This window comes from Laetiporus sulphureus, assembly GCF_001632365.1.
Source record: "Laetiporus sulphureus 93-53 unplaced genomic scaffold LAESUscaffold_49, whole genome shotgun sequence".
NCBI lineage: Eukaryota > Fungi > Basidiomycota > Agaricomycetes > Polyporales > Laetiporaceae > Laetiporus > Laetiporus sulphureus.
The window spans coordinates 137483-160211 of record NW_024468558.1 but is presented as its reverse complement, the minus strand read 5'-3'; the positions used below and the strand labels follow the sequence as shown (position 1 = coordinate 160211).

Genomic DNA, 22729 nt, shown 5'->3' with positions numbered 1-22729 from the left:
AGAATTGATGCCACAATGCAAGAAGCACGGAAACGACCATATCTAGCCCCCGGATTGTTCTTCAATCCGGCGCATTCTGTAAATCTCGAGGCCAACATATCTGGAGAGGTAACTAAGCACCCTTTATCTTTGTGAATCTTTTCGCCAATCTCACCAGATTGACTTACCATGAGGTCTCGATAGTACGAAGCTTGGGAGCCCAGCTATGCAGCTAACGCAAGCGACACGGCCCGCGACCTCGGTCAACTAACAATGTCGATGATGGTTTCCTCGAAGGATATTTCTCCCCGTGACTCTTGGCTGATGAGTCTTTGTTTCAGCTTGAGACAGATCCCGGTCGTCGCAGGGCGGTTAGATCTTCTCTCGGTGCGTCCGTCTTGTCGTGGCCGACACTGGGGCTATTTAAATCTCACAAGTAAGCAGGAAGGTCACTCTTCAGACTTTCCGTCACATCTTACACCACGTTCTAGTTCATCATGGTCGTTGCACGAACCATCTACCCTTCCGCCGATACTTCAGACTGTTTTATACTTCCCGACCTGATCTCATGCTGTTCCTTCCCTCTTCGTCGCCATCCAAAAGCTGAGGCGGTCGCTGCTGCATCCGATCGGTGGCTAGACACAAACTGCCCTGGGCTGTCGCCGAAGAAGCGCACCGCCCTCTATGCTCTCAAGTGCGGGATGATCACAGCTCATTGCTACCCCGATGCAGATGAAGAGCGCTTCCGAATCGTCGCCGACTTTCTGGTTTACCTCTTTCATCTGGACAATATCTCCGACGAAATGGCCATTCAAGGCACGGAACAACTAGCGGATATTGTTATGAATGCACTGTGGTTTCCGGAGCGGTATATGCCGACGCATCAACCCGGGAAGGAGCATCCACTCAAAGAGCCCAGTGTCGCCAAACTGACGAGAGAGTGAGCTATCGAGAATTTTTCTTCACCGTCTTTAAATGACCAACGATGACCTGCGCGAAGCTTTTGGTCTCGTTGCATAAAAGACGCGAAGGCAGGGCCCCAGGCACGCTTCAAAGAGAACATGGGGCTGTTCTTTGCTGCTGTCCAGCAACAGGCCAGCGACCGGCACTCTGATAAAATCCCTGATCTTGAATCATATATCGCTGTAGGTTCTCTCGCCGCGTACTGATCGGTGGCAGAGCTTAACCTCTTATGTGTTGTTGTCATAGATGCGTCGAGATACAAGCGGATGTAAACCTTCGTTTGACCTCATTGAGTACGCGATGGGACTTGATCTACCGGACTTCGTCGCGGATCATCCCACATTGAGGGCACTTAATCAAGCTGCCAATGATCTGGTAACGTGCGTCAGTCCCCGCTTGCGATAACTTCATATAAACTTATGGCATCTATAGATGGAGTAATGTGCGTCTTCCAGTACCTTTCTTTCCCTCGACCACCCATAGATAGGACCGCCCACTATACATATCAGCAAATATTCGCCGCTTCCTTTCATACTGCTCCATCCTCTGTACGTGGCGCTAACTCGTGTTTCTCAGGACATATTCTCCTACAACGTTGAACAAGCTAGAGGTGACACGCACAATGTACGTCTAAAACCGTAGAATAAAATCCTCTTGTATCTAAACTACGCCCTCTTCAGATGGTCGCTATTCTTATGGCGCATTACGGAATGAGTGTACAAGCCGCTGTCGACTTCGTCGGTGACTTGTGCAAACAGACCATGGACACGTTTGTGCAGAACCAGGAACGGCTGCCATCGTGGGGCCCGGAGGTTGACACGGAGGTCGCGCTTTACGTCAAAGGGTTGCAGGATTGGATGGTTGGCTCGTTGCATTGGAGCTTCATGACGGAGCGCTATTTCGGCAAACTGGGCCCGGAGATCAAGGAGCACCGTATCGTCAAGTTGCTTCCCAGGAAAGTGAAGGCGTAAAGTGGCGGCCACTCCTCAGTTTCGTTTCGCTGTGCTTTTATCAGATTCATGCCAAGTAGTGCCGGTCCACTTTCTTGTTGCTGACGTTCTACGCTGATTATGGTGCACTAACCAGCGCATTCACTAGACAATACTCTAGACTCCTTAGATTATACTCCATGACGTATATTAGACTCCTGTTCTGATATTCTAATTGTATGATAGATCATGGGCATTTAATTACAGTAGTTCGTAATGTCAGTCACTTTTTTGACGCATTGCTTCCGCCACCATACCAATCTTCCGAGACATCAACTTCTTCCAGATGAACGTTAACTCTCATGCTCTTACACATGTTTCAGAAGCTCAATATATACGTATGTCTCTATTCATAGAGATTTAGAGGCGCTAAGGTAGTCATCAGCTACGTCACAGTGAGATGAAGGTCGGGGAAGTTTGTTCGGAAAGTCAACATCGACGCATCGAGAAAAACGACCTGCCGTTACTTTTGAAAAAAAATGTTCAAGAGCTGACTAGTAGAACGCGATCAGCTTATAATGGGTATGCCGACGTACCAACAAGAACACCCATAGATCGAGCCTATCATCTTACGGGATCAGACGTGCAGAATCATCTCTATGCATTGAGATGCTGACATGGTAAGGGGAGAATTACATCCGTTCTTAGATAGTATCCAATAGTAGGGTTGATACAGCACGATAAAGAGATCTAGCGCCCTCGGCCGGAAGATGTGTCTCCAGAGATTTGCGCACAATCATCTCTACCGTGGCGGGAGGCAGCACCTGCTCGTTCTCCACAGTCAAGGACTGAAGAGCCTCCGAAGCTATGGCCATCTTCTCGTCTGCAGTGAACGGGACGAAGGGAAGAACCGTAGTCACACGAGAGAGCAACGATGCCTGCCGGAGTGAGCATGAATTAGCGGAAATGCTGGATTAGACCGGCATGCACGCACTCCTAGCTTTTCGGATACGTGAGGACGCAAGGCCGTCATGAGATCGACGTATTCCTCTCGCGTCACAGCAGACTCTGGATCAGCGCGTTTGCTCTGGTGCTCGAACACGAAATCGTGGCCAATGTTGGAAGTACCCAACCAAATAACCTTAGAGACGTCGACGTGGCGGTGACCAGCCTCGAACGAACACCGACCTGCATCACAACCGTCAGCGTGCTTCTCTGCACAACGGGCGTTACAAACGTACCAAGCTCCCAAGGCATAAGCAACGATGATAAATACTTCTCATCTTCCGCCTTTTCAATTTCCTGCAGAAGAACTGTGAGCCTGTATACATATTGACATTATGGGTACTCACGTCGAGGACAACAACACAACGTTTGCCCTCATTGGCAACCAAGAAGTCAGCAAGTGTACATGTCGAAAGTTCCTGCGACACGGTGAGCGAAATGAGAAATGCACGGATTTTATACATTACTTACCTCATAGGGGCTCATCGAGTAGCTACGCCAGATATCATGCGTAGAACGTAGGGTAGTCATATTTACAGTATGCGTAGGAACGTCGAGGAGAGAACCGACTGGAGATGTACGCGTCAGTAAGCTGACAGGTCCATAGTAATAAGCAAGCACTTACATTTACGCGCCAGCAAGCTCTTCCCGTGCCCGCTGGGTCCTGTATACGCTGCATCAGCAAAGCCTCTAAGAACGCTACTTAGTACGTACCGCACAGGAGGACGACGATCGGGGCCATTGACGGCATGCTTAGCACACGGAACAGTTGTTCCAAGGCACGGTCCTGCCCGATGAGGTCATACCGAACTCTTGCCAGAGGACGGAAGAACGACCGATGAATCAACGCCGAGGCACGCCTGGTCTGAGGTGCTTCTGCACGCTTGACATAATATCTGGTGGCCGGGTCCAACCCCTCTACAAGCTTCGATGGCGAAGTGGCTTCTGGACCAGACGGCAAGATATTTCTGAGAGAGGACGGATCAGCTCCGTATGCAAGTAGAAGCTTGACCATTTCCATCCTGTGCTTCAACTGATTAGATGTCAACGTAAACGCGAGTGCCGACTGGGGTCCAACAATGTCATTCGGTGTTGCCTCTCCGCTTTCGAGCACCCGTCGCACCTCTTCGACGTTGTCGCTCGCGAGAGCAAACATCAACGTCGGACGTGGTGTGGCAATTGCATGAGGCGGGGAAGGGGGGCTGAGCATGACAGACGCGAGAGAGGACGACGACCTTGTGACTGCACCACCGTACTGATCGATAGCCAGTTCAGCGTCCTCGTCTGCCTCGTACAGCACGGCAGGCTCGGAGGCCCTGCTTTCAGAGCGATGTAATCCATCGATGTGCGAGTACCGGAGGGAAGAGATACTTGAAAATCTAGAGCTTCGACGGCGCCACGAAGGTGTTGCACGTGCCACAGCGGGAACAGAGTAAGGAGTGTGTTGCGACAAAGGATCGGAAGGTAAGCTCAAAGCAGGAGAAATGCTGGGCACTATATTTAGGGTATGGTTCCGGGATGCTGTGAGACTTGAACGACGAGTTGATAGCTGCAAATGTTGCGTGATTGACAATCGGTGAATGGGGATTTCTGAAGGACGGCTCACCAGTGGATTATTAGATAATGAATATTCTGATGATACAGTGGGCGATGCAGGTGTATATGCTGCCATCACATGTAAGCAATGACATACTAATGTGGAACGCAAGAGATGCACGTACCAGTTGTTGCAGAAGTAAGAGGTGGAGGATTGCTAGATACTGAAGTAAATGTAGATGATAGTGCAGAAGGTGATGCAGAGTTGCTGACAGCCATAGACTATAGATCGCAAGATCATCCATGTGCTCTTGACCGCATGCTAAGCGACTCACCAAGTGCAGGGGCCGCAATTTACGAGATTCCTCTGGGGAAGACAGCTGCTGATCATGGAGTTGCAATGAACCATATGGCTTGGGACTGAACCCCACCAGCACAGGCGGTCTCGGCCTGACTGTCCCGGGAGTCCCGAAGTCTTTAAGCGAGGTCGTCCTCCTGATTGTCACGTTATTGATGCGTTGTCCAGCCGCAACCCTATCCACGCTCTGCCTCCATCCAAACGGCACTTTCGTTGACGTGCGATTTGCCCACTCGCTACCTCTATCCCCGAAAAGACTGTCCCGCGACGAATCCTGAGTACTCGCAGTCCTAGATTCAGGACGCGACCACGGATTGTGCATATCCGGTGGTGAGCGTTCGGGCGACTTGCCCATTTTTTCGGTGGTTAACGTACGCGGAGGCTCTTCATGATGAGGCGCATGATAGCTGGATTGTGGGAGCGACTGGCCTGCTGGAGTTGACAGGGCTGGCAGAGAGCGTCCACGTGTATCGAGGAGAGTGGGTTCCGTCGCAAGCCTGGGAAGAGCTCGACGGCGGGCTTCACCAGAGAGATCGCTCGGAAAGTGGCTGGAAGACATGGTAGATGAAAGCACGCTCGCAAGAACGGAACCATGAATCTCGTGAGAAGAACACGATCCCGAGACGCTATCCTCCTCTCGGCCGGAGACAGACGAGCTTGCGTACCGGTCGTAGACTGATTGCACTTCTGAAGCATCCTCCTCTATGCTGTCAAGAGTGAATGAGCCAAGGCCAGGCACCACGCTGATGTGAGCAGCTATGCCCACGGACGCCTGCATCGGTTCGTTTGCAGGCGTCCGGGAGTAGCCTGAGGAAGTAGCAGAGGTTATGTTACCTAGCAGCGGAGCATCGATGACAGTCCGGCGAATAGGACTTTGGCGAACATCCCTGTCCGTGTCGGTGGAGACAATGACCACTGGTGACGCCTCAGATAACGCGGGAGATGCTCCGAAAATTACAGATGAAAGCTCGCGTACGTCTGCACTAGTGTATTCCGCCTCAGACTCATTCAACACGGGCGATGCCAAGGCCATAGAATCACGACTAGCACTCGAACGTCGGCCCGAGAGCGAATCCGCATCCTGGAACTGGCTTGGCGAGATTTCATCTGCGATCACGGATCTTTCACTCCTCGACGTCAAAGTCGGCCTTGACAATGAGGAGCGCAAGCCCATGCTCGGGCTTATACGGTCAGTAGTTGAGCCAGACCGTGACGAGAGTGTCGAGAGCATCGACACACGTCGCGGGCTGCGCGGCGGCGATGTGCGGAAGGTGGATGGCATGATGCGTTCGTCTTCATTGTCTGAGCCGACCGGAAATGTGCTCTGCACTGACTCTCGCTGCTCGTGCATATATGAAGCAGAGGATGCAGCAGGTGGGAGCTCAATGGGAGGTGTAGCAGTGATCTCGATCGGGGAAAGCAAACCCGACGGGAGCGGCAGAGACTCTTCATAGTCATGCGACTGCTTGATAGACCCTCCGTCCGGATTCGCCTTGAGATTTGCCTCCGACTTCACACTAGCGGCAGTAACACTAGCTCTGGTACCACCAAGAGCAAGTATGCAGCTAAGGCGAGGTGTAGCAACGCCAATGTCAGCATTGCATTGTCCAACAGAGGATGCTTGAGACCCAGTAAAACGGTGGTCCTTGCGAGGAGTATCTACACGTGGGGACGCTGTAGCTTGAATTAAGCCATCCTGGTGGAAGGAAGAGCGAAACTCAATAGAGTCTGATGATCCGGCGCTTTCATCTATCACAGGAACTGGCTTCTGAATAACAGTCGATTCGCCAACCAAACCGGCAGCCTCGTCGTCAAGAGCGTTTTGATTAGCACTCGACGAACCTTCGTACTCGGTGGAAGCGTCTCGTTTGGTAAGGTGTACAAAGATAGAGCTTCTCCTTCCGTTCTCCTTGGAGTATGCAGATCCTATGGAGGCCGATGCAAAGTCACGCGAATCCGCTACGTGGGGAGCGATGGTGGTTACGGAGGCACCTTTCAACACAGCGGGTTCCTCAGCAAGAGGGATTGATCTCTGCATAACGGTAGCGTCCCCGAGAGAAGCAAGCGAGCCAGACCTAGATCCATGCGTACGAGCGACCTCGGACGACACAAGTTCTCCGGGTTCCTCCACTAGAATGGCTGAGCCTGTAACGGTCTGCACAATAGCAGTGAGGAGGTCCTCATCATCACTTTCAGAGTCTTCGATGAACTCTTCATCCCCGTCTTGCTGAATTGCATCACCCAGAGCCAGCAATAAGCTGGACATTCTGGGCGACCGAGGAGGAGAACGGAAACGCACGAGTTTGGGAGTCATGCCTTGACGTCGTTTACGAAGTATAGGCGTCGGAGGCGGTGAGGGTAGTGGAGACTCTGTCGCAGCGACAATGACACCTTCAGATGGGTGCGCCTTGGCGGTATGCAGGAAGTTGCACGAGTCCGCAAAAAGACAGCGTCCTTGTGAATAGAACGGACATGGACGAGCTAGGACGCCTGTAGGTACTGTGTTGTCGCGGAAAATGACACAAGCACGTACTCTTCTGCTTCCATGGAGGGTCAGGAACGGTCATTAGGGCTATGCAATCATGAACAACGCATAGCTGTTAAGTTACGACCGGTGACGGGGTTCAGTCATGCACGCACAGCTTTTGAGATAACACTCACAGTTTGGGCAGCTCCGGCTGTTAAAAGAGAGGCAGGTACTTGCCTTGTCGTTAAAAGAGTGTGGAAAGACGCAATGCAAATGACGAAGAAGGAAGAGAAAAACCGGGACGGCCGCGGGGCGGTTAGTAAGGTCGTCGACCATTGACATCGTTAGTGGTTGCCTGCCTAATTCGGCCCGAAGCGGCACAGCCAATCACATCAAGGCTGTGATCTCACGTTCATTTTCCTGCCAACTTGGGTCACCGGCACGGTCTCCAAGGGTCTCCATGGCGGGCGCCGCATACTTGGCGACCTGCGCATCTTGCGCGTATCACCGTCACAATTCAAAGTCGACTGAGCGCGCGTATGAAACAGGGAATTAGGAAGCGAGCCGAAGGACACGAAGGAGTTTCTGAGAGTTGTTCCGGTATGACATCAACGGAAGTAAAATTTGGTCCCGAGCGAGACAAGTCGTCTGTGATGCCCTATGCACCCAGATGTGGGTTGAAAGAGTTGAAGTGGGTTGCAGACGAATCACTGGTTTTTATACCGTCGCCACAGAAGATGGCGCGGAATCTAAAATTTGACAGCAAACAGACTTGCTTCGTTTGGCGAAACAACTGCCCCTTTTAGCAGATTCATAGGCGAGATGACGACGGGACTAACCAGATCTAGATCTCGTGACAGAAGGTTCCACGTGGTATCATGTCTAGTTCGACAGTTCTGCCTCGTTCTCTCTCATTCCTCCGTGATTTCATTTCGCTAGCAAGGAAACATCTGAGCATTTTAATACAATACTGTATTCACTCATCCGCTGACCATTCGGTGCATGTTATTCCTCAACGATCTTTGATGAGCACGTAAGTTCACATTACGTGTTTTTAAGATTTTTAGACTGCTGACGCTGCGTGCAATTAGTTCTTGCACCCTGTAAGGATATTACACATATCAAACAAGCCTTTTAATTTGCGGAAGAGCCACAAGGCGGCGACATGCACGCCATGTCCCGGACGATTAACATCTTCTCATTTCCAACTCACCCCTCTGAGAAATTAGCACCTTGCTCGGCCTTCCATCGCCTTCCTCCAGAACTGCGCGACATGATTCTCGACTTCCTCCACGACGACTGCCCTGCGTTGAAATCGTGTAGTCTCGTTTCTGGCGTTTGGCTCCCGACGACTAGGTCGCATCTTTTCCGTTCCATCCAAATTCGATCCACCGAATCCTGCGTCGAATTCGTCGAATATCTTGACGCGCTGGATACGTCGACTCTTTGTTCGCTCGCCGATCTCAGACTTCACGTATGCAGGGTGATTTTCGCGGACGTGCCCATCATAAACGTGGACATGCTCCAAACCGGACGTTCTCTCGCGAGGTTATCAAAAGTTACCCATCTGGAACTTCGCCGCTGGTCTACGGTGGCTCTTCCTCCAGACTTCGCCTCAGGATTGTCTCTCGCGTTTCCTCGTCTCACGTCACTGCATTTGAACCGGGTCAAATTTAAGGATCCACACACCGTACTGTCTCTGCTACATGCATTTTCGCGGCTGTCCGATATACGTGTCCTCGACTATCGCAAAAGCCCACTGCATATGTATGGCCCAGGAGATAACATCGACTTATTCGTTGATAACATGACCTCTTCCGAATCAGTGGGACGACAAAAGCCCCAAGGGTCGGACCGCGTAATCGACACCGTATACCTCGTAGACACACCATTCGCGGCGATCATAGCGAGACAGCTGACTAGTTGTCCATTCTCTCTGCACTTGCGTCAACTCCATCTCTCCTGGAATCGCGAATACCACAACGTCCTCAGTGATTTTCTCAAGTCGGTGAGAGGCTCCCCACTTGAGGACCTGCGCCTCTCATTAGGACGGTTAGAAGGAACAGATTACCGTGAGTACCAATCACCACTATCAAGCATCCATAATGAACAATATCATCTATCATTTACCTCAGCGATGCTCTTTTACGACCTTTCCCAACTCCCCCTCACCAACCTGAAGCATCTCCACCTAGGCGAGACCAACCTATGCTGGTGCCGGCCCAGCGCCGCCAGCGACTACGACTACCTCTGGATCGTCGCGATGCTGCACATCATCAACGGAAACAGCACCTGCGCCTCACTCGCGCGTCTCACGATCAGCGTCGACCCGAACATCGCGAAGCCGCCCGCGCCCACCGCAGGTGAAGACGGGATCCTCAGCGTGCCCGGCCTCGGCCGCCTCCCGTGGCATCTCATCGACCGCAACCTGGCAGCGTTGCTCGAGAAATTGCCCGCGCTCGAGGTGGTGTTCCTCGTCAGAGCGCCGAATGAACTTGAAGAGGACGTGGCGCTCGCACATTTCGTGCAGCATTTAATAGCCTCCCGGCTGCCGAGGTCGAGAGCCAAGAGCGGCAAATGTACCATTCGCCATTCGATGGATGGGAGCAATACGGTGCAGTACACTATCTGCCCGGCGTTTGGCGATGCGGAAGCGACAGGGCCTTCTTTGTTCTGAGATATTTATCGGTCAAATCGTTTCCTATTTCCTTCTTCTATCGATCTTTGTCTCGCCAGCGTCGGTTTGTAGCCTTTTCGTTGGTATCAGACTCGCGCTGCAGGAGCCTTTTCAGCGTAGTTCGAATATTCGAGCCGACATGTGTCCATAATTCATTGCGAATACTTCCATGTTCACACGAATAACAAACTACAGCTCACAGTTCGAACAAGTACACCTGGCATGAGGTGCACTTCGGGAGGGTTCGAAATTTATGCAGAACACCCTCCCACCTCGACGTGAAAACATGGTGATTAATCAAGCAAGAGCCATTGAACATCGTTTGTAACTCACGACTGAGCACAGAGCAAACGCGCTATTATGCACCGACCTAAAATGGGATACATTTCATTTATAGCACTCTTCTAAAATCAGCACAACAGACCCATCGACGAAAAACGTCCGAACTGCTGCTCTACACCGCATCTCTAACCCATCCGGACCAACAAGGGAGAAGCGACGTTGGTCGCACATCTACCGTGGCAGGAGCATGTTCGTCACAGCTCGGAGCCCAACCTGTAAACGTACACCAAAAGAAACAAATAGTCAATTCCGTGTCGCAGGAAATGTACAGTCACTCGTATAGATAGCGCATGCAGAACGCCGCCACGAGCACAACGAAGGCCAATATCACGATGATGTATTGTGAGTATGGATTTGCTTTGACGGCAGCCGGGGCTTTTTTGGCATTACGCTTTGGGGAGGATGGCGAAGGAGGGGGAGGGGTATATGGGAAAAGCTGCACGTACCCGATGGATTTGAGGCCGTGGATGCTGTCGGAAGATCAGCACTTGTTCTAGAACGGAGGGCGCGGGAAACTCACTAATATCCTTGCAGGTTCCGCGTCGTCTCCTCTTCCATGCCAAGAGGCACGCCGGACAGTGTCCAGGTCACCTTGGTAGAATCTGAGCCTTGCTCAAGCCTCGTCGTCAACATCGCGACGTGTCCTAATCCATTCATGAGCACATCAGGTGCTTTAGATAGCTAAGGCGGCACGTACTATCAGGCCATGCCGGGCTCTGCAACGCCCAGCTCTGCACGATCTCATTTGCCGGCGTGAGGGAGATGTACTTGCCCCTGACACTACCACCAAACAGGCTATACTCGGTATCTGGCTTCGCTACAGACTGATCAAAGGGGGATGTCAGAACTTCAATCGTAGAACAAAGGTATTGAACCGTACCTGAGCCGGGGCACGCGTCCAAGCAGGTATCCTCTGCTCGTTTGTCAAGAGATCAAACAGATCATCCGCGGCAGCCATAAAGTGCGCGTCGACAGAAATCGTGGCCGTGTTCACTGAGCTTGCAGCCTTCTTCACGGCTGGCTTGATAACAGCTGCTGTAGAGGACGATGCAGACGCCTTGGAAGCAGCGGAACCAGTAGGAGCTGGTGATGCCTGCCTGCTGGGCTCAGCGCTGATCGTCAGATCCTTGCCGTGGGTCTCGATGATCGCGGCAGGGAACTCGGCAAACTTGGTCTCCAGAGCCGTTGGAAGACGCGCCCTCGCGAGCGCGTACAACGCGTCGACCGCAGGCGAAGACGAGGTCTCGAGACTCCACTCGTACTGAGGTGCTCCTGCATGAACACTATGCAAGGAGCTAATTAGATCACTGAGCACGCACCGCATAGTCCGACAACCGATCCAGCGTGACCTCGTGCGATACCTCCGGAATAGTCAGCTTGCCCTCAACTTCCGTTCCATCAGACGCGGTACCCGACCACTGCAGAACGACCTTGCAGTCGTAGATAGTGATCAGCCTGGTGCGGGACCGATATCATTCAATGCCGCGTACGGATTGCGAGACAAAGGAGCACATACTTGGACTTGCGCTGCCCGAGCTCGACGTCCCCGTCCACGTCCACGACCTTGGAGATAGAGACATTCTCCTCACCATCTCCCTTCACAGAAATGGTGGGCAACTCGCGCTCGAACCAAGCTTTCGCCCATGGCGTTACGGTCTTGTTCTTCCAGTGCCAGTTCGCGGTACTCGCTGGCATTGAGGGTGGAATCGTCGCCATTTTTGTGATGGAGGTACACTGGTGCTTGTCAACCTATTCGCAAGTTCGTGAAAGCAATGGACGGGACGAAACGAAAGGGCATGGCTTGTAATTTATGGAGGTCGCTGTCTCCCGAACCTTCCAGACCTTACCCAATACGAGGGCGCCTCTGCAACCATGCCTTGGGCGCCTACACGTTCTCGGGGTCACCTCCTCTAAACTACTTCGAACGTATTCTTTTGCACGCGTATTGCGATCTTTACTCACACCCTGAGCAGTTGCTTTCCTCTGTGTCTAGCTCTACGACCAAGTGCGCGTAGAACCATTCCCTCAGAGCTAAGGTGTATTGTAAGTGTAACTGTAGTTCTTATCTTACCGTGCTTCTGGCTCGCTAGTATTCTCTAGGAGCAGCAGCGCGATGCACTTGTTGGCCGATATCAAGGTTAGATGTATCACACGAGTACGGAGCGTGCATTTATGGATGTGCTTCTGGCCTCATAGCTAGCAGGGTCTAGACACAAACCTTCCAGGAAGACGTCTTATCAAAGTATTAGCTTTGCGCAGAAAGCTGCATACTGGTTGATAATTGCAGTCCTTCAACGGTCTGATCCGCATTACAGGTATCGGTGTATACAACAAACTGCCGTCTCGCTGCTGTATCACGAGGACAATTAATTACTCATATCTTGTTCCTAGACGTTGCAATCGAATGCTATACCTGTCTTTGTATTTATCGGGACATCTTCATATATGCAAGACATCGGATGTGCACGTTCGGTACCTCGCCTGCGAGAGCCCTATCGTCCACCATGCCTTAAGCGCGATAAGCAGACTCTTGCCCTCGCTCTACGCAAAGCTAATGTTGACGCAGCCGTGGTAGCGGTTCGGGTCACTGTTCCGCACGATAGAAGCTGTATCTTTGCAGGCATTGGCGAATATCGCAAAGTTATGGAGACGTACCATGAGTCCCAAGGATTGGGACCAGTGTTTTTATGGGGGCGACGGAGAGGATCTGCATCACCATCATGGCTGCAGGTGTTGTCCGGAGCTCATAAGGACTACACAAGTCGATCAATGTCACATCTCTTTGATGATCCTTCTTGGGGTTCTGTTCTCGCTATGGCAGGACGAATCTCAGGAAACTGTAGCTGAAATTGCGCACGGCACCGTGACGATGCCAGAGATTGAGTGCTGGATGTTGCATATCGCACCAGTGATCAATGCTGTGGTGTTGACGTAGGCTGGGTTGCAAAAGCGCGTCTGTGCTGAGGGTACGCATGCCCACGTCGATATTGAATCTGCACCGGCTCAAGCTCAAGCTTCGATCGGCCTCACCAGTCACCAGGATGGTTTCATGAGCGCAGAACAGAACGCCTCTGGAAAGGCTCTTTTCAACTGCACCTCCGCCAATAGGAACCCGATAGAAAACAGATTCTCATATGTTCATGGAACATCCTGTATATAGTCCAAGCATAGTATTAATAGAATTAGAGCCGAGATATCGAAAGGCTTCCTACAAAGAGCGATTTGAAGACGGCCAGAAACATTGCACATGTCTGACTATATAGGCGGACAAAGTATTAGTACATGAATAGAAACCCGGATGCGTGCGTAGTCCGTGTAGTATGAGCGGCGTTTGACAGCGAAAAATTGTGCCGAACTTCCAAAAACCAATAGATACGGAACCAGGATGCCTGCGGCCCAGTATAGGAAGATTTCGATATAAACAAAGAATTGCGGACCTAAAATACACAAAGTCAGTCTGAATGTTGCGCGAATGCAGCAGTGAACTCACCAGATTCCAAAACACGTCACATGAACAACTCTAGCTCCTCGCCTCAATAGTCATCCTCCCAATCATCTTCTTCCTCCCAATCTTCTGCGGCCTCTTTCTTCGCCTGCCCTTGCTCCACATCGTTCTCGCGGCCTTGTCCAGAGGGTCCAGCCTCCATGGGTGCCTCAACTTCCTGTATTTCGCGATGATGGCGTTGATTCGAAGGTCCGGCGATCATTGCCTCGTCCGCAACACCGTTTGCCTGGTTGGCGGTGGCTACGGAAGGTTCCGTCTCTGGGCCGATTGCAGGGTCGCTGTTTGAGGCATCAGAAGGGACCACAAGGCTGTGTCCGCTTCAGTCTGCACGCCATGGCCTGAACGCACAAACGAGGGAGTATCGGATTGCTCCCTCTGCGCGGCTCGGGCCGTTTCTTGGATATTTAGCAAAATACGGGAGATAAGAATTGTACTGAGCCTATAACATGCATGAGTATCTGTTGTGATGAACGTTGATCCTGAAACTTAACGGTGTCCCAAAATTGTCGATAACGTATAGGGCATTCTACATAGGAGGTCAGAATTTCATGAATACACTCACCAGCATCAGTATGAGAGTTGACGGACATTTGGGTCACTGACCTGGCCAATAAGCGATAGTATGCTGATGCTCAAATTCAGCAGTAATAACGTTCTATGGCGATGTCTCAGTTTTCCCTGCAATTGAAGGAGTTGGCCACATACACGAACTGAATCGTACCTACATACAGAAAAAAGATGACCCAATCAGGATCCTACAACATAAGCTTTACTCACCGTCTCTCAGCAACAATGCCACCAGTGAAGGCCTCTGGGAAAACACTCCAGTGGAGTTCTGGCTGAGTTGTTTGTATAGCGTCCTCCAGATGACACCGAGGGCTACAACACTGGGGACCACGGAAATAACAAGAATGACAATTGTTACTATGAAGTGACGGTCAGTGTGGCTCATTTGGAGAAGAGAAAGTCCATGTAATGAGCTTACGCCTGGTAGTTGACGGTTGAGAATGAAATATAAGCTGTCGACAGAACGGGTTGCTTACTTCGTGTAGGTGCTCGCAAACGAATTCTGTGGGAACGCGTAGCAAATTGCCGTAGATCCTAGAAGAATTTCCCCGGTTGATTCGTTCACGAAGTCTTCTCACGACAAGAGAGTCAGTGATGGAAAGATGCGTTCAGTCCAATTATCGTAGAGAGCGTACCTTTGACAATATCGAGCCCCAATACCGCAACGGCTAGCAACAAAATAGTCATGGTAGGACGCCAGTCACGATCGGTCACTGCATATACTCGTAGTAACGTGACCACTGTGATAGGATGTCAGTATCTAGGTGAAACGTGGTGCACGTAAATTCACCTTGGGACATCGCCACCGTTGCGAACTCAAGACTGTAAAGCGCATTATCTACTCCTTCACAGCTAAATGGAATGAATTTTAACAGGTTTTCCAACTTCGTGAGCTAGAGGACTCGCAGAGAACGAACCTCTGACGTGGCATCCTGTCAGACCGCCATAGTCAGATTGAAGCTCCATCAAAATACGTACAGTTTGTGAGTAGATATTCGTTGATCCTGAAACCGCTAAAGCGCCATAAACGAGAGCCAGCAGTCGATAGATGAAGAAGAGGACTGCGGGGAATGATCTTTTGCCCCAAAAGAGTCTGAACTCTTGCTTAAACGTCAAGATATGTTCGTAGAATATGAGAGCTGGATCGGGTCATTGTTGAAATGCATTACAACATTCAACTACGATCACACTCACCTGCTGCGGACGCGTAGGCACAATTCGATATGAAACTATGCATGACAGACCCTCGGAATTAGCGAACTGGTTAACAGTGAGAAATGCAAAGTCCACCTTGCCTCCAGCAGCTCGATCGGCCCAGAGGTCACGCTCGTCATGCTAGCAATAGAGAATTGAAGTGAGTAACAAAGATGTGAGTAGCAGCTCGCTCTGGGTAGCTATTTGACAGATGCAAGGAAAAACGAATTTCCGGATGCGAAAGTACAAGTACTCTTCTCTTGTTCGAGTGAACCAGTCGACTGAGGATTCTGCGCAGTTCTCACTGTACGATGGGCTCAACTTAGCTGATATTCTCGGCATCTGCGACTCACACCGAACGTGCTGACTCCGTCGCAACCATCGCCTCCAGCGAGCGGGACTGATGTCGAGCACACCGTTGTCATTTGAGGGCTCCCGCAATGCAGGGTACATGCAACTATCTTCCCATAAATGGGTCGGGACCTATATGATACGAGTTGAGCCAGCGCACTCGTTCCAAACCAGAAGATGCCTGTGCCCTGTGCACTACGACCGTCAAACGAAGATGATCCATCGCAGCGCTTGCGCAGAAGCCATCCATAGTGCGAAAAGGAAGACGCGTTGCCAGCGCATCTGAGCTCCCGGGGTGCTAATGATGAATATATTGGTGATCGCGTCGCCAGCCGCAGCTGCAAGGAGGCCGCACAGCCTTGTGTGATACAGGATGAAACAGGTCGTTCAAAGATGCCCGCCGTAGGCACTGATTTGACACTAGGTGGTTGGATGTTGATCGATGCGGCGGTGCTTGACTTTGATGAGTTCATCAAAGTTCCAGTATGTTCTTGTAGCCAAAACGCACACGTGTTGAACGTTGATGTTCAGAGGAGAATTACTATCTAAAGCAGGATGACGTGCAACAGGTACTGTTTGTTCCTCGGTGGAAAAAATTACAGAGGTTGGAGTCTGCGAGACTGGGCGCTCTCGGAAATCTTCAAAGCGTGCTGTGATTGGTGGCCACTATATCACGTGACCTTCGTTGTCAGTGACTGCAGTTCGATTGGCTGAAGGCTTCATGAGCCGACTCAAACTTAAAGTACCAGTGGCTTCGCTAATTATCCTACTTCGACGGAAATGACGGACATCCTTTCGCTCACCCGAGTATTCCAGTCAATAGGTAGTCATTTACGAGAGCTTATGTAAATTCATAGTACGCGTGCCAAGTACGAAGTACAATTACATTGAATGTTCATCACCGACGCAGGACATACGACACAGGGCACGGGACGTATCAGGAGATGACAGCAAAGGAAAGGCCCTAGAATGGGTGCGGACGGCGCCGCGGATATTTCGTCGCAGGAGCGACATTAGAGAATGGGACTTGAACGCTGACTGCACAAGGTAAGGGGATATATAGTTGAATGGGACGCAATGAGATGAGTGGGCAGAAGCGGAGAAGATGCAGGGTGGGAGGCGATTGGAACCATCGCTCAGTGCTGCGCCCAGTCGATGGTGCTGATGTCAATGTCGTCCTAGACAAATGATGGGCTTACACCGTAAACCACGTGCATATGGATCATCACTTGACTTCCAGCTTTCGAAAGTCGCCGTCGTTCGTCACTGATAAGCAACGTGGGTGAAGACAACTCTCACGTCATAAGAGTATTAAGGGGCGAGGGGCAATCTCTCCTCACGGTTCACCCGGTGAGCGTTCCTCGCGGACGACTGTGATACGCTCGTTCCCTACTTCTCATCATTGCTCCAACCAGTAACACTTCCCATCATCCAGCCGACGCGTGCCATTCCCCCTGTCGGGGCAGCCTTTAGTGTAATCAAGGACATTCGCGGTGCACCTCAGTCAGGGTTCGTCGAACAAAATCCCACTCTAGCCCTATTAGTGAACCTTACGAGACAAAGCAGCAGGAAGCGGAAGCCGCACGCGCAGAACAGCAGAGGTTAGAAGCTAAGAGACAACGAGCGGAGGAACAGCGGCGACTAGCCAAAGAAGAGCGTGCCACAGCAGAGGAAGAGGCCAAGAGGAGGGAACGAGACAGGATGCTTGCCGAGGAATCCAGACGGATGGCGGAGGAGTCTGCCAGGAGAGCTGAAGAAGCGATGCGCTGGGCAAACGAGGATAAGCGCCAGGCGGAGGAGTTCCGCAGGCGCGCTGAGGAGGATAGATGGCGGGCTGATGGGGACAGATGTCGTGCTGAGGGAGACAGACGGCGGGCTGAGGGAGATAGGCGGCGGGCTGAGGAGGATAGATGGAGGGCCGAGGAGGATAGACGGCGGGCTGAGGAGGATAGGCAGCGCGCCGAGGAGGATAGGCAGCGCGCCGAGGAGGATAGACAGCGCGCCGAAGAGAATAGGCAGCGCGCTGAGGAGGCGAGACGGCTTGCGGAAGAATCTGTCAGGAGAGCTGAGGAAGTGATGCGCCAGGCAAACGAGGACAAGCACCAGGCCGAGGAGTTCCCCAGGCGCGCTGAGGAGGATAGACAGCGCGCTGAGGCGGAGAGGGTTAGGGCGGACGAGGAAGCCAAAAGGGCGCGCGCCGAGCAAGAAGCAGCCCAGCGAGACAAGCCTGAGGCATCGATTCGAAAGGAGGACGTTGAGTGCAAGCACTAGTAATTCTCCTGTGTCTCCTGGCCGTTCGACGGCCATGAACGACGGTGTCGGAAGCAAGATTGATGTAGCACGAGAAAAAGAGAATAATCATGTACTACGTACCACTAGATACAGATATGTGAGCTCAATGTTAATGTCTGAGCAGAAAGGCCTAAGCAGTGCTATCCTTGTCTTGTCACGGTTTTTCCGCGCCACAAGTCTCAAGCGCCCACGGACCATTATTTATCCACCTAGTTACCATATATAGAAGATACCGCTACGCCTCCACGTATATATCATAGTATACCCACGCCACTCGGACATCCCTCGGACATGTATCAGTCACGTGACCCTACATCATAGTGACATCATAGGCCTGGACTCCATAGACACTCCTAGACTTAGACGGACTTCACTAGGCCTGAGCATGCCATAGCACGCCATAATGATGTATTATTACAAACCTAGGGTACGCAGGGTCCTACACCCGGTACCAGGGGTCCAGCCCCTCCTGTATATATACCCGCTCGAGCTGAGGCCTACCCCTCAGTTTCGAGTTGGTCTTTACTCCTCCACTTAAGCTAAAGATCCCTGACGGGATAGGCAAGAGCGGATCCAGGAGTTTTTGAGATTTTTCACATAACTCGAAACTACTCTCCATAGTCTGTGGGCACCGGTCGACGCCTCAGACTGCTACTTCACTGTCGATCAACTCCATCCTCATCGTACCCAGTCAGGGTTTCTTCCACATTCCTCGGGCTTAGCTGCGCCCTGCTGAACCTCTTCGGTGAAGCGAATACGCGGATTGTTAGTCAGGATACATAGGCCCTAAACCAGCCTCCTGCGAAAGTGGGCGATATACTACAGTCCCAAATCTTGCCGCGACCCCAGGCGTAAGGGGACTTTCCACATAAACCTAGTGGTTAAAACCGCATTAGGGCTGTCAAGAAGGGCCAGGAGTGCCTGTTGACATCAGCACCTCTAGGGGAAAGGGACGCAGTGCACCTTAGAAGGGTACCACGCGGGGTGAGAGCGCTATAGCCAAGGTGCTGCGCCATACCCACTGTGGGGCTGCTCGTCCATAAAAAATATCCTCGGCCTAGCTGCCGTGCTATACGGAGGATTTATCCTCTAACGTCGCCATCCTAGCCACCAGGTCTAGGGGTAGCAGACGTAACAACCGCAGACAAGGGAGAACTTGCGGGAGGAACGAGTCACCTTTGAAAAGGCTCTGAAGCTGTAAATCAGCAACACTTCTGGACCGCTTCGGCGAGACCTGCATAACCTCGAGTAGCAAGGGAATAAAACTACTTGCTCAGTGCTAAAAGAGGCACCAGACACGTATTCAACCCCTGCGCAGTTCTGACTTACTTAGGGGTTTAGTTACCGGTACATACGTAGACAAATAGTCGTTTGGTGTGGGACGAACTCTCGGAAAGCTCTGCTGGAACGGCAGGTGGACCAAGGTTACATCCCTTCAGAGGTAGTTGGACACTGGTGGTGAAATAATCAAAGACCACAAAGACCCCTCTGCGACTGCGAACTGCACCATTCAGGACTCCGTAGTAAATAGACCTACTAGGAGTAGCAGGACTCTAAAGCTGCGTCTGGGTCATTACGAGGCCTAGTGAAGAACAACTCGTCAAGCACGCGAGTAGATAACAACATCGAATGCAAAGGTTCTCGTTGGAAGGATACACCCATATCTATACCATATCACCAGGACCCGTGGAGTGGGATCAGACTTACGAGCATATTAGCGTCATCTTCCGGGCAGACTTCATTTATCAACCTCACGTCGCCCAAGCTCGTTTCATCCTTTACCGTTACCAGATCATCATCGACTACTACGAAAGGCTCGAATACCAGCCACATCGAATAATTCAAGAAGCACCGCACACTCTTGAACCAGTCGAAGACGACCAGGAGCTATATCATCTCCTGTTCGACGAGGAATACGGTATCTCCTCCGACGAAGAAGAACCTTTCTGAACAGGTCGTCAAAACCCCGACCAGATACCGATACCGAAGATGGCCGGCATCGCACAATCTGAACATTCCGTAGAAGGACACCTAAATCCTGAAGGTACAGAACCCCGGGCATCCACTCCACCATCCTTCAATGACACCAACATCCTCGCTCCCACTCCCCGCTACTTCCTAACTCCAGCCATGATAGAAGCGCTCCCCAGAAGGAGAGGGCCTTCCGCCAGGCTAGTAGAGGAATTCGCCGCTCTCTACCCCGATGAGCCAAGAACAGGGAGGCGATTCCATCAATGGGAGTACGATATCCGAGCTCGGGATCACTCCGAAGAAGATCGACAGCGATATCGGATGCAACCAGTAGATGTGGTGGCAAGGCACGGAGGAGCAGCAAGGGGGCAGGACTACGTCTGGTCGAGTCACGCTTCAGGAACTCCACCAGGGTACGAGCGATACAGGCTCCCCGATAATAGGCAGAGCTACTACCTGGCGCGACCTGGCCTTCCCCCACCAACGGAGGAAACCCCCAGATTCTGGACACAACCTGTCGATATGCGGTGAGCTTACCAACATCTCCAGGCAGACTACGACCGTCTGCGTGGCAGGCTCGACACGGCCCTAAGGGAACTAACGGAAGCACGGGAAGGATGCCTGGCGGTCGAAGCGACCCGAGATCGCCTCATGAGGCAGATCAACGAGCAAATGGCCGGAGCAACGGAGCGCGGCAACCAGCTTCACAAACTGACAAGGGAGCTGGAAGACTTCAAAAGGGCGCTCCGATCCAGTGAAGAAAGGGTAAAGGGTTTAGAAGAAATTAACAAGACCCAAGAAATCCGCATTCAACTACTGGAAGCCCTGAGGCGTCCGCCCCCACCTTCTCCAATACGATCGCCTAAGAAACTGGTCGATAAGGGCAAAAGAAGGCAGGACTCGGGTCAACAGGACATTCGAAATTGGGTAAAGGGAGTCAGCGGACCCGCCGGCCCTAGTGGGCTCAAGCCGGCACACCAGGCAAACCCTGAGCAGCCGCCCTCTAGGGTGCAGACGCCCCCAATAACCCCGGCACACTCCTACGAGGGAGACCAAGATGACGAGTTGGCAGGGGCACATTTTGCGTTCCCCCCAGAGCGACCGGTTCCACCATCAGAACGGGATCGTCGCTCTGCAGCCCCGCCACCGGCATCCTCGGACGAAGTACACAGGAAATCGTTCCGAGGGCCAAAGGTCAACCTCCCGGAGCCATTCGACGGCACCAAGGCAAAAGCAAAGGCATGGCTTGTCGATGTAATGAACTACATCGTCATGAAACCCAGCGAGTTCGAAGACGAACAAAGTAAAATTCGCTGGGCAATGTCATACATCCGAGGACCACAAATCGACCATTGGAAAGCCTCCCTTCTGGAAAGGATGATGGGGGGCCCACCAGTATATGCCACGCTCCAGGACTTCATCGCAGATTTCAAAAAGATGTATTACCCCGCGAATCCGGAGTTGGAAGGTCAACAGATGCTGCGCAGCATGCAGCAAAGGTACAAGCCTTGGGAGGAATTCGAAGCCGAATGGGAACATTGGGTCAAGGTCTCGGGGTACAAGGATGAGCAGCTGCTGCTCCAATTACTAAGAACGGCCATAAGAAAAGAACTCTGTGATAGAGTATGGTCGTCCGAAGGTATTAGCTGGGACGTCAATAGCTACAGCCTATGGAAACAGGTTGCGGCCCGGCTGGACCTTCAACAGCAGCAGCAATGGGCATCCACCTTTGAAGACCGAAAGGGCAAGGGGAAAGTCAAGGACTCCAAGACCCGACAAGTCCACCAGGAGGAAGGTTCTACAACGGCAACGGTCAACGCGGTTAGGACAACGGGAAGGGCGCCCATCAGAAACGTCGATGAGGCAGGAAAGGCAGTGCCACACAAGGAGACGGTAGGCATCGAAAATGAATGCGACAAGCACCGAAAGTGTGGTACCTGCAGAAAGGAACGGTCGGAAAAGGGGTCGTGCACGGATATATGGCACACCCATTATTACGACGGAAAGGCGCAGTGCTGGCGCAAAAAGGATGCCCAGCCTGCAGCTCGGGCCAGTACGGTAGAAGAAACCGAGGCCGTACGAGCATTCAAGGCGGCCATTGCGGCCAACCCCGCTCTGCTCAACCAGGCGGGTTTTCAATTCGGCAAGGCTTAAGTACGCAAGTCTTGCAGGACTCTCGACTCGATCCGGACAATTTCATTTCCCCGACCAATAACGTGCATTCCTCGGTGGTGGAGGCCCAAAAGCCTGAGAAGCGCCCTGGTTTACACGGGTCACCCCTGACCATTAACGGCCATTCCATGGTCACGGAGGTCGCGAGACCTGAGAAGGGCCATGGTTTAGACGGGTCAACAAAAGGTAGGTCCCCGAGGAGAGTCGAGCTGATGGTGGTGGAGGCAAAGCCTGAGAAGCGCCATCAAGCCGTACCTGAAAACACCTCGGAGGGACGTGGGCAGGAGGGTCTAAGCTCAGGAAAGGAAAAATTCAGTACCCCTGACGCAGACGACAGGACACCACCACTCCCTAGTGGATCTCGATTTTCTATTCTTTCTACTCTCAACTGTACTTCTAGCACTACGTCGGACAATATGGG

At 52.0% G+C, this 22729-nt stretch overlaps 10 protein-coding genes across 10 annotated transcripts; 4 read left to right on the top strand and 6 right to left on the bottom strand.

Annotated features, from left to right (window-relative positions):
• The first annotated feature begins 254 nt into the window (after window positions 1–254).
• Window positions 255–2200, top strand: LAESUDRAFT_706375 (terpenoid synthase). The gene is made up of 7 exons (XM_040906622.1): window positions 255–415; window positions 471–919; window positions 980–1124; window positions 1189–1322; window positions 1375–1384; window positions 1519–1566; window positions 1623–2200. Exons 2-7 carry the CDS (start codon window positions 477–479, stop codon window positions 1911–1913), a joined length of 1071 nt encoding a protein of 356 aa, XP_040760085.1. The 5' UTR covers window positions 255–415; window positions 471–476; the 3' UTR covers window positions 1914–2200.
• A 375-nt stretch (window positions 2201–2575) lies between these two features.
• Window positions 2576–4086, bottom strand: LAESUDRAFT_738804 (P-loop containing nucleoside triphosphate hydrolase protein; the record flags this gene model as incomplete). The annotated part of the gene is made up of 7 exons (XM_040910933.1): window positions 2576–2809; window positions 2866–3059; window positions 3113–3173; window positions 3224–3295; window positions 3348–3445; window positions 3502–3540; window positions 3591–4086. The coding sequence occupies 7 exons, from the start codon at window positions 4084–4086 to the stop codon at window positions 2576–2578; spliced, it is 1194 nt and encodes a 397-aa protein (XP_040760084.1).
• A 1461-nt stretch (window positions 4087–5547) lies between these two features.
• On the bottom strand, window positions 5548–7676 carry LAESUDRAFT_413470 (uncharacterized protein). Its single transcript, XM_040902352.1, has 5 exons — window positions 7432–7676; window positions 7304–7367; window positions 7070–7251; window positions 5747–6997; window positions 5548–5685 (listed from the first exon to the last, which is right to left on the bottom strand). Exons 2-5 carry the CDS (start codon window positions 7335–7337, stop codon window positions 5605–5607), a joined length of 1548 nt encoding a protein of 515 aa, XP_040760083.1. The 5' UTR covers window positions 7338–7367; window positions 7432–7676; the 3' UTR covers window positions 5548–5604.
• Window positions 7677–8489: 813 nt separating this feature from the next.
• Window positions 8490–8648, top strand: LAESUDRAFT_604658 (uncharacterized protein; the record flags this gene model as incomplete). Its single annotated transcript, XM_040903106.1, has 1 exon — window positions 8490–8648. A coding segment is annotated over one exon (159 nt), but the record flags the coding sequence as incomplete, so codon positions are not given.
• Window positions 8649–9336: 688 nt separating this feature from the next.
• LAESUDRAFT_413302 (uncharacterized protein) lies at window positions 9337–10266 on the top strand. Its single transcript, XM_040902350.1, has one exon. The coding sequence runs from the start codon at window positions 9375–9377 to the stop codon at window positions 9912–9914; it is 540 nt and encodes a 179-aa protein (XP_040760081.1). The 5' UTR covers window positions 9337–9374; the 3' UTR covers window positions 9915–10266.
• Window positions 10267–10346: 80 nt separating this feature from the next.
• On the bottom strand, window positions 10347–11997 carry LAESUDRAFT_752231 (uncharacterized protein). The gene is made up of 6 exons (XM_040911715.1): window positions 11773–11997; window positions 11576–11711; window positions 11137–11517; window positions 10954–11080; window positions 10777–10900; window positions 10347–10726 (listed from the first exon to the last, which is right to left on the bottom strand). Exons 1-6 carry the CDS (start codon window positions 11970–11972, stop codon window positions 10528–10530), a joined length of 1167 nt encoding a protein of 388 aa, XP_040760080.1. The 5' UTR covers window positions 11973–11997; the 3' UTR covers window positions 10347–10527.
• A 1409-nt stretch (window positions 11998–13406) lies between these two features.
• LAESUDRAFT_730316 (uncharacterized protein) lies at window positions 13407–14328 on the bottom strand. The gene is made up of 3 exons (XM_040909813.1): window positions 14253–14328; window positions 13747–14200; window positions 13407–13693 (listed from the first exon to the last, which is right to left on the bottom strand). The coding sequence occupies exon 2, from the start codon at window positions 13961–13963 to the stop codon at window positions 13790–13792; it is 174 nt and encodes a 57-aa protein (XP_040760079.1). The 5' UTR covers window positions 13964–14200; window positions 14253–14328; the 3' UTR covers window positions 13407–13693; window positions 13747–13789.
• A 316-nt stretch (window positions 14329–14644) lies between these two features.
• LAESUDRAFT_413362 (uncharacterized protein) lies at window positions 14645–15793 on the bottom strand. Its single transcript, XM_040902351.1, has 7 exons — window positions 15624–15793; window positions 15534–15557; window positions 15303–15421; window positions 15119–15180; window positions 14964–15068; window positions 14801–14898; window positions 14645–14685 (listed from the first exon to the last, which is right to left on the bottom strand). Exons 1-6 carry the CDS (start codon window positions 15660–15662, stop codon window positions 14801–14803), a joined length of 447 nt encoding a protein of 148 aa, XP_040760078.1. The 5' UTR covers window positions 15663–15793; the 3' UTR covers window positions 14645–14685.
• A 1567-nt stretch (window positions 15794–17360) lies between these two features.
• On the bottom strand, window positions 17361–18267 carry LAESUDRAFT_730313 (uncharacterized protein). Its single transcript, XM_040909812.1, has 2 exons — window positions 17440–18267; window positions 17361–17382 (listed from the first exon to the last, which is right to left on the bottom strand). The coding sequence occupies exon 1, from the start codon at window positions 18178–18180 to the stop codon at window positions 17515–17517; it is 666 nt and encodes a 221-aa protein (XP_040760077.1). The 5' UTR covers window positions 18181–18267; the 3' UTR covers window positions 17361–17382; window positions 17440–17514.
• A 1887-nt stretch (window positions 18268–20154) lies between these two features.
• On the top strand, window positions 20155–22290 carry LAESUDRAFT_762909 (uncharacterized protein; the record flags this gene model as incomplete). The annotated part of the gene is made up of 2 exons (XM_040913169.1): window positions 20155–20663; window positions 20712–22290. 2 exons carry the CDS (start codon window positions 20155–20157, stop codon window positions 22288–22290), a joined length of 2088 nt encoding a protein of 695 aa, XP_040760076.1.
• Between the last annotated feature and the right edge of the window lie 439 nt (window positions 22291–22729).

Coding starts and splice junctions, on each gene's coding strand:
- LAESUDRAFT_706375 (XM_040906622.1), top strand. CDS start 477: ATGGTCGTTGCACGAACCATCTACCCTTCCGCCGATACTTCAGACTGT. Junction 1,125..1,188: donor ATCTTGAATCATATATCGCT/GTAGGTTCTCTC, acceptor TTGTTGTCATAG/ATGCGTCGAGATACAAGCGG. Junction 1,567..1,622: donor CTAGAGGTGACACGCACAAT/GTACGTCTAAAA, acceptor CGCCCTCTTCAG/ATGGTCGCTATTCTTATGGC.
- LAESUDRAFT_730316 (XM_040909813.1), bottom strand. CDS start 13,963: ATGATCGCCGGACCTTCGAATCAACGCCATCATCGCGAAATACAGGAA.
- LAESUDRAFT_752231 (XM_040911715.1), bottom strand. CDS start 11,972: ATGGCGACGATTCCACCCTCAATGCCAGCGAGTACCGCGAACTGGCAC. Junction 11,712..11,772: donor CTCGGGCAGCGCAAGTCCAA/GTATGTGCTCCT, acceptor GTCCCGCACCAG/GCTGATCACTATCTACGACT. Junction 10,901..10,953: donor GAGCCCGGCATGGCCTGATA/GTACGTGCCGCC, acceptor TGAATGGATTAG/GACACGTCGCGATGTTGACG.
- LAESUDRAFT_730313 (XM_040909812.1), bottom strand. CDS start 18,180: ATGGCCGTCGAACGGCCAGGAGACACAGGAGAATTACTAGTGCTTGCA.
- LAESUDRAFT_413302 (XM_040902350.1), top strand. CDS start 9,375: ATGCTCTTTTACGACCTTTCCCAACTCCCCCTCACCAACCTGAAGCAT.
- LAESUDRAFT_413470 (XM_040902352.1), bottom strand. CDS start 7,337: ATGACCGTTCCTGACCCTCCATGGAAGCAGAAGA. Junction 7,252..7,303: donor CCCTCCATGGAAGCAGAAGA/GTACGTGCTTGT, acceptor CAGGCGTCCTAG/CTCGTCCATGTCCGTTCTAT. Junction 6,998..7,069: donor AAGGCATGACTCCCAAACTC/GTGCGTTTCCGT, acceptor GATGCAATTCAG/CAAGACGGGGATGAAGAGTT.
- LAESUDRAFT_413362 (XM_040902351.1), bottom strand. CDS start 15,662: ATGACGAGCGTGACCTCTGGGCCGATCGAGCTGCTGGAG. Junction 15,422..15,533: donor ATATCGAATTGTGCCTACGC/GTCCGCAGCAGG, acceptor GCAAGAGTTCAG/ACTCTTTTGGGGCAAAAGAT. Junction 15,069..15,118: donor AACGGTGGCGATGTCCCAAG/GTGAATTTACGT, acceptor ATCCTATCACAG/TGGTCACGTTACTACGAGTA.